The sequence below is a fragment of the Chanodichthys erythropterus genome, chromosome 3, assembly GCF_024489055.1.
Source record: "Chanodichthys erythropterus isolate Z2021 chromosome 3, ASM2448905v1, whole genome shotgun sequence".
Lineage (NCBI taxonomy): Eukaryota > Metazoa > Chordata > Actinopteri > Cypriniformes > Xenocyprididae > Chanodichthys > Chanodichthys erythropterus.
This window is the reverse complement of record NC_090223.1, coordinates 47,608,597-47,625,372: the sequence shown is the minus strand read 5'-3', so window position 1 is coordinate 47,625,372 and position 16,776 is coordinate 47,608,597. Positions and strand designations below refer to the sequence as shown.

The following is a 16,776-nucleotide window of genomic DNA, read 5'->3' as shown; positions in this document are numbered from 1 at the left end:
TCTCTTCATGCCAACCAGGGATGACTTTGGTACAAAGTTGATACTAAAATAAAATAAAAATGCAGTAATATACAGTATCAGTTTTATTTCAAAATATGCAAACCACAAAAACAATAATTGAGAAGTACCGAAATGCATGTTCTTAAAGGGATAGTTCACCCAAAAATGAAAATTATACCATAATTTACTCACCGTCAAGCCATCCTAGGTGTATATAACTTATATCTTCTTACAGCCGAACACAATCAGAGTTATATTCAATAATATCCTGGCTCTTCCCAGCTTTGTAATAACATCCCTGACCGCAACATAGTGTCGGCCCAGATGCGGCCCAAATCTAGTCCACGTGTAATCCACATATACCAGATGTGGGCCGGATCTGGGCCACATTATGTTGCTGTCTGGGATTGAATAGTGAGTTTTTGAAGCTCCAAAAAGTGCATCCATTCATCATAAAAAGTACTGTAATCTATAAGGCTCCAGTGGTTTAATAAATACCTTCTGTAGTGAAACAATTTGTTTTTTGTAAGAAAAATATCCATATTTAAAACTTTATAAAGTATAATCACTGGCTTCCGGCAACAGCTGTGTGCTCTTTCACGAAAAAGGTGACCTGTGACCCGACGTATGATGTAGGTGTAGCGCAGGGTTCCTCAACAACAAAGGAAGACAGCGAACAGAAGTGAGTTATTTTGGCCATACTGTAGATTTGCATTAGTATCCATTTTAGACTTCTAATTCATGACCAGCGTTTTGTTTAGCTCCATACTCTGCACTTCCGTGTTCGTCAGTTCTCACCTGAGCTTACGCTACACCTATGTCATACGTCCTACGTCATATGTAGGGCCAGAGGTCACCCTTCTGCCTTCTTCAGAGGTCATCAACTACTGAAATGTACAGTATTGCAACAACTCTAATGTCAACCACTTGTAACAAAGATCATATCTTTTACCTGTTCTTCCTCTCTTAGGGCATGAAATTTGAGAAAGGACAGAAGGGAGAGCCAGCTGTCGTTGAACCAGTGAGTGCTGGAGTGTGAAGTTACACACATCTATACATACTCACAAACATACACAGGCAATCTGATGCTAATCTCCTTGTTTTTTTGTACTAACCAGGGCACATATTTTGAAGGACCTCCTGGGCCACCAGGACTTCCAGTAAGTCTCAATACAATTTTATTTTTAAAAAATGAGTTTTTGAGAATGATTTGCAAAAAAATAAGAAAAAAACTTACAGTTTTCATGTGATTGCATGTGGTCTTGAAGTGGTGTCTGGCATTTTTTTTTTTTAACTTTAAAAAAAAAATTGTTTTAATTTGTGTCTGTTTATTCCCCAGGGTCTTCCGGGAATTCCTGGCATCACAGGCCCTCCAGGACCCAGCGGAGACCCAGGAGATATGGTGAGTATCCTCATAATCACCTGACCCACAACACCCGGCATGAGCCTCGAGCTGAGGACACACAGGACACATCCAGGGGGACGGGGGGAGATGATTGGCCTTGTGTGTAGATGGAACAAACCTCACCAATGATTCAGAGCCGCTTGAAGGGACCACCAACCTCTGCAGAGACCTTAGGCATCAGGAAGCCATGACTCATCTGAAAGTTTGACCTAATTTGTTCTGGACATTGTGTCTGTTCTTGTAGCATGACTCACTTTTTACACACGATCCCTTAGCAGGGTGAGAGAAACTGCAGACTTCCAACTGCAGTAAAGAGCCTAAATTCATCATTTACCTCTGACAGTGGGGATGAAGATAGATTATTCTTTTGTCTCCGCTCAGTTTAGCGCCTCTGGTCGGTTGTGAATCAACTTCTCTGGGGTGTCAGCTTCACAAAAGAGTTGAGTTTTAGTAAAAACATCAGACCAGGCTGTGAAAGCGCATTTACTTGAGATGTAAGCTCTTTTTGGCCTTGTACCTCTACAGAGGTCTTACATTTCCGAAGCTGAAAGGAAAAGGAAAATATTCCAGCCGGAGGTTTTATCTTTTCTTTTGAAGGTTGAAGAGTTGTGTTGTTTGGAGAGGACTGGTGACTGGCAGCTTTGATTAGCTGAGCTGCTAAAAGATTTACACCAAGCAAATGAGCACAGCAAGCTTTGATACAGGCAACACTTTAAAACAAAAAGAGAAAAAATTCTGCATTCAGGAAACAAGCCAATGGATATTAGGGAATAACCAAAGAATGCTGTTACTCATGCTATTGTTTTGTCAAATAGATATATGCTAACACAATTGTGCACACACGCACATACAGAAATGCTCTATCAAGAAACTGAACTAATTGTCTCTCCTCACACAAGGGTCCGGAGGGACGTCCAGGGCTGCACGGTGCAGATGGGATACCGGGTCCTCCAGGCACTTTGCTCATGTTACCCGTAAGATGAGATCATTCCTTCAGTAATGCACTTAAACCACTTGCATCATATTAGCAAGAGTTGTTTGCCAGAGGAATATAATTAAAATTTTACATCACAAAACATGGGGCCTGAGCCTTAATAGCATTTTTTGGCCACATGGTGGAGCTGTGATATAGTCAGACTTAATGGCATCCAGTATATTTCCTTTTTTGTGTGCTAAACATGTATATCTTTAATAGTGACTTGCTTGATGTTTATGAAATATTTAGTGAGTAATCTCTTTTTTTCCCCTTAGTTCCAGTATGGAGGAGACTCTCAGAAGGGACCTGTCATATCTGCTCAAGAGGCGCAGGCTCAAGCCATCTTACAACAGACCAAAGTAAGACACCCATACTGTCTTTGGCACTTATATACTCATTTATCAGCACTGTTTAGCTGATGAAGTGTGCTAACACAATCATCACTTTTGCTAATGCTCATATTTAGGTTTAGGGATTTGAATAAACCACTAATCATCAAAAATATCAAACTTAGGAGCATAACTCATATTGAACTGCTTGTGACACAGCTATGAATGCTACCTCAAATTATGTTGCTTGTTGAGAATAGGTGTCTATTTTTCTTAACAATCAGACTTATAACAGTTCGCCTTGCAGAAGATAAAATGGGTGGAAGAATCACGTAAACTTGCACTGAAGGATTCAGGCATATAGTTTTTTTATACCATGGTCTGTCTGAATACTCAATTCTGATTGGCTGGAAAGTGTGCAACTAAACTGTTTAATGCACAGGTAGTTACAATTCAGGTTAACTTCCACGTGCAATGTTCAAACAAAGATCAAGCAAAAAGAGGAGGAAAGTAAACATAATAAGGGAAAACAATTCCGCACAAATTTCCTTCCAAAGAGACCAAGTAAAAGCCTATACCTATTTTTTGAGTGAGGTGACGGCGACCTAGAGTAAATGCTGCTGTTTATGTTGTATAAATAGATACTTTCTGCATGAGAGTCTGCATTTTCCTGCATAATGAGAAACAACTTGTTTCTAAGCTGGTGATAAATGCTGTTATTGTACTCTAAACACCGAAGTAACACAAAAAGTGTGTGACAAATCATTAGAGATAAACTGTAAATATGGAAAACCATATGTAAGTGATGTTTGTGTGGATCTTGCATTAAAATATTAATATGAGCAAACTTGGTCATATAATTTTAAGATTGTGTGACGATAATAAACTGTAAAAAAAAATGTATACAGATCAAAAACTATTAAAAACATTAATGTTGCTGAGAATGAGTGAAGAGAAGCCCTGTAGTTAGGCAACTATTGTTTACAAATCCAACAACTAAAATATATATATATATATAAATTGGCCATCTCAGTAACAGTCATGAAAAATTAAAGTGCCCTTATTATGCTATTTGAATAATAAAATATTATATAATAATAATATTTAGGTCTCCTACAACCGGTTTACATGCATCAAAGGTCAAAAAAACATCACCACATTTTTCAATGATACCCCTCCTTTCCGTGAGCCTACTCTGCTCTGATTGGCCAGATGCCCAGTCTGTTGTGATTGGTCTACTGCTTACAGCGCAAGTCGGAAACAAACGCAAATTACCATAACTGATTCAGCTTCCGTATGCTTCCTAAAGCTTAGCGATTGTACACACTGTAAAGACAGTAACAATGGCGTATTTAACCATATCAATCCGAGCGCGAGACCGGCGATGAAACATTGGAAGAACTAGTTATTCAATCCGAACTTCAATCGCTAGGATGACTTGAGCAGGACGTTTCTCAGTGTTACGTTACTCAGTTTGACATATATTATGATTGCAGTTATGGTTATGGTTATAGATATTGGTTGCAACTGTAATTCCTCACCATCAGCATTAACAAGTGTGTGTGAAAGGTAATTTTTAAAAATAATAATTCCAATAATAGGGGCACTTTAAAGTAATATCACAAGTGTCATTATTACTACCACTTATACTGTTTAGCAGCTGTTATTCTTAAACTATACACATGTCACTGATAGTAGCATAAATATCAGACATGTCATTTATGGCTCACAGTGATATCAATCCTGTGTCCATCATGCTTGTAGAGGTGCCTACACTATTAAATAGTTTGGAAATATTATAATGTTTTGGAATACAAGGCACAATGTCTGTTAATAAGACACAATTCCAACCAAATATTGTTAAACTGTAGTTTTTGTCTAAGGAGATACTGGGCTGCTTTAAATATTGCACAATTCATACACAAATATGAGTGTTACACTGTATACATGGTATACAGTACAACCATTTTTCTATCAGTGAGTGCTATGTGTATAGTTGTACACTATTATTTAATAAAAAAAAGTCTTTGCATAGGGCCCAAGATTCCATGCTACTCCCCTGTCAACACTGCTCTGCGACTTTTATTAATAAATTAACATTGCTACTGAATCACTACATTATATTAGTCAGCAAGGAGGTTGTAATGTCGTTGTTTTTGAAGTAATTAAACTCACAGCTTCATTGCTAGTAGAGAGATGCTGTACAGACACACGCACACACCTCTCTCTCTCTCTCTCTCTCTCTCTCTCTCTCGATAAGCTAATTAATTCAAATAAAAGTTATAATTCAATCAAATAAATGCAAATACTGCACTACTTTATCTCTGTGTCCCATTCAAAGTGGACAGAATGCTAGATCTAACTAGTGGTAGCTAATGAAAATAACCATCATTTTTAGCGCTTCATACATCAATGACAGCTTTAACGTGTCAATGCTGGCAAATGACCATGGTATAAGCTGCAAGATAATAATAATAATAATAAAAAAATGGTACCAATTTAAAAGACTTTACTGTCACTAGCTTTGTTTCCATCACTGTTTTTATGCGCATTTTGAAGTAGCGAATTTAAAACGAGTGCCAAATTTCGAATAAAAATACCTTAATTCGCAAATATGCTCACTTGCTAATATGACTTAATGTGAATAATGGGAGATGGAAAAGCATTTGGCGAATAAATTCTGAGGTAGCGAACATTAAACCCACGTGTCTAATCGGCTGTTTCCGCTGATGGTGTTTTATTTACTGTTGGTTACTAGGTTACCAATACCACCGTCATCTGCTCAAACAACTTGATCGAAACGCACCTAATTAGCATTTGTTTGTTTGTTTTGGTTTTGGTTTTTTGCGAACTTTGAAAAGATCTGCTTCATGTTTGGATGGAAACCCAGCTACTGAATTTGCATCAATGCATCCTTGCTGAATAAAATAATTAATTTCTTTAAAAGAATCCATAGTGACCCTTAACATTTAAATGTTATGCTGCATCCCAATTCGCCTACTTATACTACGTCCTAAAAGTATGTACTGTTTTTGTAAAGAAAAAGTATATACTTTTGAGTGTGTAGTAGAAGAGTATGCAAGTTTTGGGACATACTACCTCGTCATAACTGCGTCTTTAACGGACGTTCTGTTGCTTAGTTACTCAACCTGTAACTGTTTAAACTACCCTGTCAATCATCTTGTCACAGTTAAAATCCTCCACATTGAATTAAATTTATTTTCCTACCGTTTCGGAGAGAAATGTAGTCGCACGTTGATCTGCCAGTCATGGGTCTTTCATGCAGAGAACTCTCCTCATCTTTGCATAATGATGCATTTAAAAGTTAATGACCAAACACATCGTTATAAAAGTTCACAATGCTGTTGCAGATGAAATATAATGTGGATAACATTTAATAAATATCTTTTTGTCAGGTTAGACACTGCTTATTAATCATTCAAGCCCCTTTATCTTAACCGTCGTACCTCGCACGTCCGTCATGTTTGTAGTTTTTAAACACTTTTTATTCGTATTTGTAGTTCTAATCGAATCCTCGTCCACAGCGCAATGTGTTATGGGCAATATTAGCCGTTAGAAGCGTGCACGGATCTGCACTTCGAATTCTAACCGGAAAAAGTACACCATCCGGGTATCTTTGGAATACTCATTTCAACATACTACGATTTGGGACATACTAATTCTTTTTTCGAGTACTATTTAGGACGAATAGTATGCGAATTGGGACGCAGCATTAGTGTAGTTTTTATTTTTCCCAAATCTAATTTCAAATTTTCAAATATAAATTAATGACTGAATAGAACTGACTTCATTAGGTTACAATATATTTTTTAAAGAGTCAGATAAAGTAGAAATAGCTTCCTAAAAGGTACCAACTCTACAGTTTACAGTGCAGCAACGCATAAAAACTGCTCAGATGGTAGATGGTATGTAGTGCTGAACAGTGTTACAATGTATTATTACAAATAAGTAGCTGTTCATAATTTATGCTCACCTTAAAGCCAGGTTTTTGATAATATGTAATTTTTGAATTTTGGACAATATAGATAAACAAGTACAAATGCAGGTTGAGATATGAGACTTTCTCCTGTATGTTTTTATTTTTCTTTGCCTCTAGCTATCATTGAAGGGTCCTCCAGGTCCATTGGGTCTCACAGGGAGGCCAGGTCCAGTGGTAAGAAATCTTTCACTGTTCTTTTCTAGTTTATTTCAGACTTTTTTTTTAAAGCACAGCCTATCCAATCTTCTTCAAATTTTGATTGTATTGGGGTTTTGGGGGGGTTCAGTGGATACTTTCTTTGAAAATCTATGTTTGTTCCAGGGTCTTCCAGGTCCCAGTGGACTGAAAGGGGACAGTGGAGAGAATGGGCCTCCAGTGAGGACATTTCCTTTTATATTTCCTTTTTTACATTCAGTAGCCTTGCACTCACCATCTCCATCTTTCTGTCTGTTTCTTATTCCTCTCATTTAAGGGGCCACGTGGGTTGCCAGGTCCTGCTGGTCTTAATGGGAAACCTGGGAAGAGGGTAAGACTGAACATCTCACACACAGTGTAAAAAATCAATGGTAGAGTGATCAGAGTTCAAGTGTGATCCATATAATTAAACTCAACATGAATATGAATTGGGCGATAACAGTTTCTATATTGATGTGCTGTGTTTTTTGGTTCATGAATATTGCATAAGCACTCCACACAGTGGTGCATAGAATATGATGACGAAGTGGTATTCTGTGTTTCACCTTGCAGGGCCGGTCAGGAGCGGATGGAGGTCGAGGGGCTCCTGGAGAGACAGGAGCAAAGGTGATTTGTCATATAGTCCCATTAGGACATACCATGCACGTTAATAGGGACTGTGGTTTTATTCCACCATAAACATCATTTTTATCTGCAATTCTAGTTACTTTTCTGACTTTAACCTGTGATAAGTAGAACACAAGAGTGCTGCAGTGATGACTTATCTTTGTAGGCCAATCTGGAAGTTAGCCTCACCCTGTTTTCCTTGACAAAACCATTTTCCAATAGCTTTTGGATTTCTGTAGAAAAAAGCTCTCTGACCAACAAAAGTTAATGACTCTTATACATTTGTTCATCAAGACAATCTTCACAAATAAACACAACTTTATGAATTTTGAAGCCCAGAAGAAATGTTAGGATATAAACAAACTACACCAACTCTTTAAATCTTTATTTAACCCTCTGATCCTCTTTTTTTAGGGGTCACATTAAAAATGACCAAAGCCTTGAAATGTAACTTTTTTGTTTTTGAGGAAAACCAATGTAATATATTTTTGTTCATTAATATTTTGTGATTAATATTTAAAATTCTGAGGGTATGTTATGATACTATGTAATATTTATAGTTTTTATTAGCTATTTTCCCCCCATTGAAAATCACACACAATTTGTTTCTAATATATTTTTTAATTATTTTTCAATTAAAACAGTATTCCATGTTAAAATAGAGATAAGGCATTTAAAATCCAATTTTTTTAAAGATTAGTTTCATCTAGTGGGAATAAGAACTTATGTAATGTCATGGTGTAACCACTAGATTCCTATATAGTTCTATTTAAAGTAGCTTATAAATTCTGTAGTGGTTTTTAGACATAAATACTTATTTTTATTAGGTTTTGGGTTTGGATTTATACTTACACATTCTCAAAGACTACTTTTCATGAAGGTTTAGATTTTTTTTCTTATGTTGATTTGAAGTGTCGGTTTTTGCATTAATTTTACTACAGTCAGTTGTGTCTATTTTGCGCTCTTTTAGGGTGTCACCCCTTTCTTGCTGTGCACTTTTTTTCTGCACAGTGGCTGAATTGTAGTTTGTTCCACTAAAAGATTCTCTGAGTTTTCGCATTTTTTCGTATTTCCCATTCATTTCCTATGTCAGTGATTTTTGACTGCGAAGGAGCCAAGTGTGACTATTTTTTAACATATCCGAATCATGTCTGTGATTTTTTTGTGTGTGTGTGTGTTCACATAGCTAATGCACCAAGTGTCAACCCATTCCGATGAAGCAAAAAAAAATTAAATTTCAAAACGTAAAATTTTTCAGTCATTTTTGACCAAAGAGGACCAGAGGGTTAAAATCTAACAGTTTGAAAGTTTGGGTTAGAATAGTTTGCAAAAACGCAAGTATAAATACAATTAGGCTGTAAAAGTGCACTATTGAGTTGATGAGTTTACCATTACTTATCTGTTACAACCTCTGTAGTCCCATTTCACCACCTTTTTCAAGACATAGATGCTTAAAAATGAATTAATGCAATTTTTTCTTTTACTTCACTTCATTCCAAAGCCTAATATTGTACTTTTTACTCCACTACATTTGATAAAAACATGTTATTCCTCATTATTTTGAACTGAAGAAATCACCACCTGCTCCAAGTTGATTTTTTTCAATGAACCTGCTAAATTGGTTTGCAAATCACACTCAACAATTCTTTCATGAATTGGAATCGGAGCTTGAGTTTATGAGACTGACAGCACAAAATGTAAGTTACTAACTTGGAACATTTTTACCCCAAAACATGTATTTTAAGCAGGAGGATAGAGTATATAAAATAGCAAAATAAACAAACATTCATTAATCAGTACTTTTTACTTTTAATACTGATACAATCAAGTGCTTTTATAGTAGTAAAATGAGTACTTAATACTTTTAATGGAGTAATATTTGAATAGGTTATCTGTACTTTTACTTAAGTTTTTGATTTCTGTACTTCATCTACCACTGGTATTTTAAGCTTGTGTTAACCAGAAGTGAAAAAATGTGAATTTACGGGTATTAGGACACATTCCCACAGCGCTCTATATGTTGGCAAGTTTGCATGGGCAAATATCACAAATATCCAGTTTTTGTGTTTGGTTAGTTTATGTGTGTATGCATGTGCTCAAATTGTAGATTCAGCTGCCACAGCTAAATGGGAACACCGGAAACTTTAATTTGACCCTAATAGTTTGGGCCATTGATGGAACCGTTTGCTATTGAGAGCTGTGTTTTATTGTGCGCGCTGACAATAGCAAGCATTCAGCCCTGTCCAGCTGCAAGACCCGTCAGTAAATAAATCACACAGAGCTATTTAGCACAACAGCAGTTTGTTTGATGAGGAAGTGTGAGGTACTCCCGCAGCTCTCCGAGTCTCAGCACCGGATGCGGGCTGAGAATCACAGCAGATGGGAAGGTTCCTCTGAGGCAGCCTGTCAAACGCTGCCACATGCCACACACACCTCTGGCCCATAGTCACTGCTTGCGTCTGTGCATTCGAAGCGAAGCACATGACATTGTGAAAGAACATGAGTTCTGATTAGTTAATGAAGTGTGCTGGTGGACGTGTGTGTTTGAAATGGCTGATTTGTCAATCTTTCTAATGGATCTCTGTCTTTTTTGCAGGGTGACAGGGGCTTTGATGGACTACCTGGTCTTCCAGGGAACAAAGGACATAGAGTAAGTAGGGAACACCAAATTGCTTAATCAAATCACACAGTCTGTTTACTGCTCAGTCAAGAGTGGCTCTTAGATGTGACTAAACGCTCCGCTTCACTTTTAATAGATCCTCAGATCTATTTTAGACTTCATATTGTGACTAAATGTGACTCTCATGTGAACATTCCTCAGGGAGACAGGGGAAAACCTGGACCCCAAGGTCCACCTGGAGAGCCCGGTCATAAGGTAATACAGATTCTTCTTTTCTTCTATCGTGTTTTTCAGAGCTTTGTGCAACCCCCTAAATGAGGCTTTTATCAAATTGCTAATAATCCGTTTAAAGATCGCCTGCACTGCCTCAGGTGTGTACTCACAAATCGCATGAAAGAGACAAGCTGTGCACTGTGTGGGATGTTCTCATTATGCAAAGTTGAAAAATGTATGCAGCAGCGATTCATATTGATCACAGCTTTCAAGAATGGGAATATTTTTGCATACATAACCCTTCTGACATCCTTCCTCAAAGACTTGAGACTGAATCTCACATAATTTTGTCTACCACAATGAAAATGATTATATTTCCTAACTTGATGTTGATTGATATTTCCTAATACAGGGTTCGGATGGGCCTGTAGGACCAAGAGGGCAACCGGGAGAACCTGTGAGTGACGCAACCCAACCCACAGATAGATACACATGCACACGGGCACATAAACACATACACGTCTCTGACATCCCATGGGCAGCCCCGTGTCCCTGCTTGGCACAGCCTGATTAACGGTGGCTCAAGCACCATTTAAGTCTCGGCAGGTGAGCTGTGATCCACTGGGCGCCGGCTGTTTAAATGGATCACCCAGAGCAGAAAGGGACTTGAGCGCTATTACAGCTCCGTGCCTGCCGAGAGAAAGAGAGATGCTGTAGAGATAAATGCGGGGATGGAGATAGATGAGCTGGGAGATTGGTGGAGGGAAGAGATGAAATCCTGGCCTGCATGATTATATTTCCATATCAATCACCTCCCTGGAGATCACAGATGTGGCTCTGGAACAGGTGGCTTGGCCGGTGTACAAAGACCAAGACTAACAAAAACAAAACACACACGCCAGCCATGCATATACACACACACAGACATGCACATACTAGAGGCAAGGGGATCTATACACGTATATATAAACATACACATTAGCACAAACTTAAACAGATGTACATAAGCACCCTCATGCATATAACAACACTGTAGAGATACACTGTTCGATCGTACCGCACTTGCAATTTGTGTTAATGGGAGTTTATGATGAGTTTCTCATTGTTTTTTCTTTACAGGGGCTAAGAGGACTTGTGGGGCCAAGAGGGCCACCTGGTCCTCCTGGGCAGCAGGTAAAAAATTACCATCCATCAGGGTTACATTATGGCTAGTTTGCATGATACTATTATAAGACTGTGAAACAAAACATTGTGCTTTACTTTTAGGGAATTCAAGGCGTTGACGGTGTTCAAGGGGCAAAGGGCAACATGGTGAGTCTGCTATGAAGTTTTCTACGCATGTATTACACAATACCTGCAGACAAAATAGCTTCCAGAAAAGAGCAGCTGGAGGTTTAGTGTGGTTGTTTGAAACAACATGTCAGATGTTGTCACCATTGAGAAATAACCTGTAGAGGGTCTTTTGCTCTGGCAGACAGGGTAACAGAGCCCTTGAGAACTGTAGAGGAAAGTTACCTCAATCCTTCATTCAGCTGACATCTACTGCCTTCAAGTCATGTCGGAATGATAGTATTTACTAGATGATTTCACTTGAATGGCAACCACAGTGCTTTAATTACCAGTGCCAAGATGAGATTTTCTTTGCGCCCTGACTTTCAGAGTTGGGGGCGTTCCAATTAAAGAATCATAAGAGAAGCTAATTGATATTGGTTACAAATTGGGGTAATCAAAAGCATGCCACAGATAGAGCTCAAGTTATTCCTTCACATTTTTATTGACTGTACATTTTAGTTTGTATGCACTTTGTGTACTGTTGATTAAGATCAGTTATAAAGCCTGGTAGAAAATACTACTCATTTAGCCAGTTTATGAGGCGGCAGCTTTGCACAACAAAACTATATTTTCCATCGTTCTCTGTGGCAGCCAGAGAGTGATAAAACGCAAAGATAAATCACCAATAATGCACATACTTTACCCATGAATTTGTGGTATTAGTGCTATAAATCTTCTTCAGAAAGTGAAAAAAGAGAGAATATACATGAAATTATCAATTTTAATCATTCCCAGAAGGATTTCACTAAACTAAAGGCTTTACAAAATAATGATTATCATCATTCTTCCCCATTTCGCAGGGACCCTCTGGCGAACCTGGACCTTCAGGTCAACAGGGAAACCCGGGCATACAGGTATACATCCATCTTCACTTCATTGCTGCCTAATGAATCCATAACAGCAATGCAAATATGCACTGTTAGAACAAAACACACTATTTGTCATTGAAGAAAGAGTTATGTTCTTCTTTTTCAGGGCTTCCCTGGTCAGCAGGGGCCTATAGGTCTTCCAGGAGAGAAGGTAAACTCCACAAGTCTTGCTTTATTTCAATATTAAAGCACTGACCTTTGACCCTTTAGTAGATAGTATTTGAAAAGAAACTTTGAGTGTGGGTGAGTGAGCATCGTTGTTTGTGTGCGTTTATTCAGATTTCCATATGAAGCTAGACAGATAATCAATAGCGAAACTTCGCATACACATGCACACACACATCTTCTCTCAAATGTGCCTAAGCACATTATGGATATTGATTGCAGTTAACAAGCTGGGTATAAAGGGGGTTTTGGTTTGTGGTTTGGATCAGAGGATTCAATATTAAGTATGTGTGTGTGTTTTTTAAAACAGGGCCCCGAGGGCAAACCTGGAATGCAGGGCCTTCCTGGGATTGATGGTCCTCCAGTAAGTACTGTTCTCCAAAACCATCATAGGACTAAATTTCTGAAATTATTATTATTTTTTTTAATATTCCTACCAGCCAGCAGGGGGCACTATGGTGCGTACAGACATGTACATATTGGCATCTACCACAAACATTCCCAATAAATCTTCACAGCATCATTTTCATGCACAGAATGCTGAAAAAGCGATGATGCAGAGTCCTTAGTCCAGGCCTGGCCTTTTGTGTTGGCTCATTAGCTCTCTCACAGAAACAGGATGTCCCCTAATCAGCCCGCTGTCATGCTAACACCTGGTTATCCTGTTCAAATCACAGGGTCATCCTGGAAGAGAGGGACCCCCTGGGGAGAAGGGACACCAGGTGGGTTGCAATCACACACGCACACACACTTGTGCTCCACTGACCTGAATAAGCAATGACAATTTAAAGAGGAAACGGAGAGAGCCAAGAGTCTAAATGCGGCACCACACAGAAAAGCGCTGCCCTGTTCACGGTCCCCTCTGTCTGAAGCCTTTTGTTACAGGCGCTCCAGCTGCAGTCGCTAAATTATCACCGTCCACAAAGCATAACGCCGTGCTTTTATGTGTGCGCTATCGCAGTAATTGCACACTTGAATCAAGCCATCGGCATTGTGCGGCCATTGTTTCATTTTCACCTCGAACCCTCGCGCTACGTCTTCAGCACTGAGTGTTCATTCTAACGTGTTGTCGTTGGCACGCATGGGCCGCAATAGTTCAATCGTAGATTAATGACAGGGTATTGTTAGTGCAGTGTTTTCCCCTTCACTGCCTGAACATTAAACTGACAGTGTCTCTTCTTCTATTCAGGGTTTATCAGGAGCACAAGGGCCGGTTGGATATCCCGGGCCCCGTGGAGTGAAGGTGAGCAGTTTTGAGATTGCAGCTTGTTCGGTTAGCTCCAAAGACACTCAAAGACATTTGGTCTAAGATGGCGGACTTTTGATTGACAGTCTAACTTTGGGTGCATGGCAGACGGCTGGCTCAGGTAGATCTGTTTAATTCTCCACGGAGAAACCTTGACAGTGTGAAGCACTCGTGATGGACAGTCGAAAACACAACAAGGAGGAAAACGAAACCTGTCTGGGCTTGTTTGTGTGGAAGTGTGTGATGCTTTCAGCATGTGGTCAAAGAATAAAAAACGGATTTATCCTGCTTGCACATAAATCTACTCTGATGGTGTCATCCAGATTATTATCGTCTATGTCTATGTTCTGTCACAATGGTGTTTATATTTGTAGCTGTATGACTTTCCTCCAGCATTTTGCAAGCTGTGACTTCTATTACTTGAAACAGTCAATGCTGGTATACTCATGTCAAGAAATCATTCTGTCTTTCAGGTGAACGTTCCCTAACTGAGGTTTGGAGATTGTGCAGAGATCCCTGTGGCACACACTGATACATTTTGTTCTTTTTCAAAACAGGGTGCAGATGGGGTGAGGGGACTGAAGGGTAGCAAGGGGGAAAAGGTGAGAGGAAAAAAATAATCCACTTGTTTTCTCATAACAAAGCCAAGGGAATAGAAGACAACAAGTTCAGTTATCAGTGCGGAGATAAGGCACAGTGTTTACTGATAGTGGCTTCACTTGATGCATGATTTTCTCTGCCGCTTCCTGAGTGTGTCTGTTTTCCATGTTTTCATCTGTGTGGAGCAATCTGATGGCAGTTCTGTATAATTGAATTATTTTTGTCTGTTACAGGGTGAAGATGGTTTCCCAGGGGCCAAGGGTGAAATGGGCATTAAAGGAGACAGAGTGAGTCTTTCCATTCAGCCTGAATAGGCCGTAATTAGTGGTGCTTTCTAAGGCAAATATTATTATTATTATTATTATTATTATTATTATTTTTCAACCAATTCCCACCCACTTAGTTTGAGCTACAGACACAAATTAAACCTCATACCATGCAGCTTGCTGAGTAGAGGTATTTTGTAATGCTAGCAAACCAATTAATCGCTATGATTCACGATTAATCGTGATTAATTGCGTCTAGCCTAGCTTCTAGTTTGTAATATATGCAGTATTGTGCTAAAGTCTTAGGCCACCACCAGCTTTACTTTTTTAGCAATGTTTTAATGACCATCCATATTTATTTTTTGGTCTTAATTATTATACTAACAGAAATTACAAGAAATATGTAAAAAAAAAAAAAAAATTCAGAACAAAATGTCTGAGAAACTTCAGATTTTGAAAGTTTTCTTGGCCTTCCAGTCCTTTCCCATCCCATTTAGGTTTAGGAGAGCCAGGTTCTTACTATTGCTCAAGTGTAAGGGGAGGGATTTTTTCTGGTTTGTCTCTGTATTTTAATTCTGCATACAAATTTCCCATATTTTCTGGTTATATTCTAATAAAGAGACTGAGAAATAATTATATATGGTCATTATACCATTTCTAAAACAACATCTAATGGTAGCCTAAGACTTTTGCACATATATATATATATATATATATATATATATATATATGTTAGATGCGATTATTTGCGATCAATCAATTTGACTGCACTAGTATTTTGTTAATTTTTAAAGGCATCAGATTTACAGTTTTACAGGCAAAAACCCAAGTGAGTGTCCCAAGCCATATCCAGGGTTGGAATGTCATAGACACAAGTGGACAATATTAACTTGGGCCAAAAAAGCAATCACCTTTTAACCACTTAGAACACGTACACTGTCAGTCCCATAATAGCCACACTGCAACCTTACCAACACTCATTCGTAGAAACCACCCAAAACAACTTAACAACTGCATAGCAAACAACCAGAACACCTTAGCAATACCCTAGCATTTACATAGTTATTTGTATAGTTACTTTATTAAAGCACTCACCCTAGCAACCAGTCAGAACACCCTAGTAACCCCATAGCAACCACCCAGAACACCCTAGCAATACTTGTTTAAAAAACACTTAGCAACAGCAAAGCAACCATCCAGAACACCCTAGAACAGTGAATCTCAACCTTTTGACTTCATACTTTTGTTTTGACCATTTATTTGTAGATTTAAAAGTAACTTTGTGTGTGTGCATGCTTAGGGTGATAATGGGGCTCCTGGAAATCGTGGTGAAGATGGAACAGAGGGACCGAAGGGTCAGTCAGGACCCCTGGGAGAGCCTGGACCTGCGGGCATTGCTGGAGAAAAGGTAATTGCTGCTTCTATACCAACAGTCTATTGGACATTGTTCATATTCCAATTATTTTTGCTTTCTTTAATTTTCTGTCTCCTCATTTCATGTGCAGGGCAAACTTGGAGTTCCAGGATTGCCTGGATATCCCGGCAGGCAGGGGTCCAAGGTAAAGCACCATTATTGAAATTACAATAACCTGATTTTTACACTGAAATCTGAAAGCCGCAGGTCTCAGTCATGGTATATTTATATTTCCATATTACATTTTTACTGAGGATGATTAATGGCCATTTAGAGGCTGTTTTATTAATAGCTTATCTGAAGCTGCAATTATTATTTGGCTTATTTATGGTAATTGGACTTCAGAGGTTAATTTGTGGTTAATTAAATGCAGAGGTTGATTAATGAATGGAATGTGGTAATTGATTAACCTTCGCATTGGTCCACAGGGATCATTGGGCTTTCCTGGAACAGCTGGGTTGGAAGGAGAGAAAGGAAAAAGGGTGAGAGGCCATTGCCATTGAACACTGTCCGAGGGGTTACACACACCCTGCTGCATTA

General features: G+C 38.7%; 1 protein-coding gene across 4 annotated transcripts in view; it reads left to right on the top strand.

The window, feature by feature from the left end:
* Positions 1-16,776, top strand: part of col5a3a (collagen, type V, alpha 3a) — a 217,600-nt gene that overhangs the window by 176,831 nt on the left and 23,993 nt on the right. For all 4 annotated transcript variants that reach the window (XM_067382579.1, XM_067382580.1, XM_067382581.1 and 1 more), the window contains 24 exons: positions 971-1,021; positions 1,119-1,160; positions 1,340-1,402; positions 2,305-2,379; positions 2,657-2,740; positions 6,828-6,884; positions 7,032-7,085; positions 7,183-7,236; positions 7,458-7,511; positions 10,108-10,161; positions 10,333-10,386; positions 10,757-10,801; positions 11,464-11,517; positions 11,611-11,655; positions 12,477-12,530; positions 12,652-12,696; positions 13,021-13,074; positions 13,388-13,432; positions 13,900-13,953; positions 14,514-14,558; positions 14,790-14,843; positions 16,123-16,230; positions 16,328-16,381; positions 16,665-16,718. In XM_067382579.1, coding sequence (XP_067238680.1) covers positions 971-1,021; positions 1,119-1,160; positions 1,340-1,402; positions 2,305-2,379; positions 2,657-2,740; positions 6,828-6,884; positions 7,032-7,085; positions 7,183-7,236; positions 7,458-7,511; positions 10,108-10,161; positions 10,333-10,386; positions 10,757-10,801; positions 11,464-11,517; positions 11,611-11,655; positions 12,477-12,530; positions 12,652-12,696; positions 13,021-13,074; positions 13,388-13,432; positions 13,900-13,953; positions 14,514-14,558; positions 14,790-14,843; positions 16,123-16,230; positions 16,328-16,381; positions 16,665-16,718 — 1,353 coding nt within the window. The remainder of the gene's footprint in view (positions 1-970; positions 1,022-1,118; positions 1,161-1,339; positions 1,403-2,304; positions 2,380-2,656; positions 2,741-6,827; positions 6,885-7,031; positions 7,086-7,182; positions 7,237-7,457; positions 7,512-10,107; positions 10,162-10,332; positions 10,387-10,756; positions 10,802-11,463; positions 11,518-11,610; positions 11,656-12,476; positions 12,531-12,651; positions 12,697-13,020; positions 13,075-13,387; positions 13,433-13,899; positions 13,954-14,513; positions 14,559-14,789; positions 14,844-16,122; positions 16,231-16,327; positions 16,382-16,664; positions 16,719-16,776) is intronic.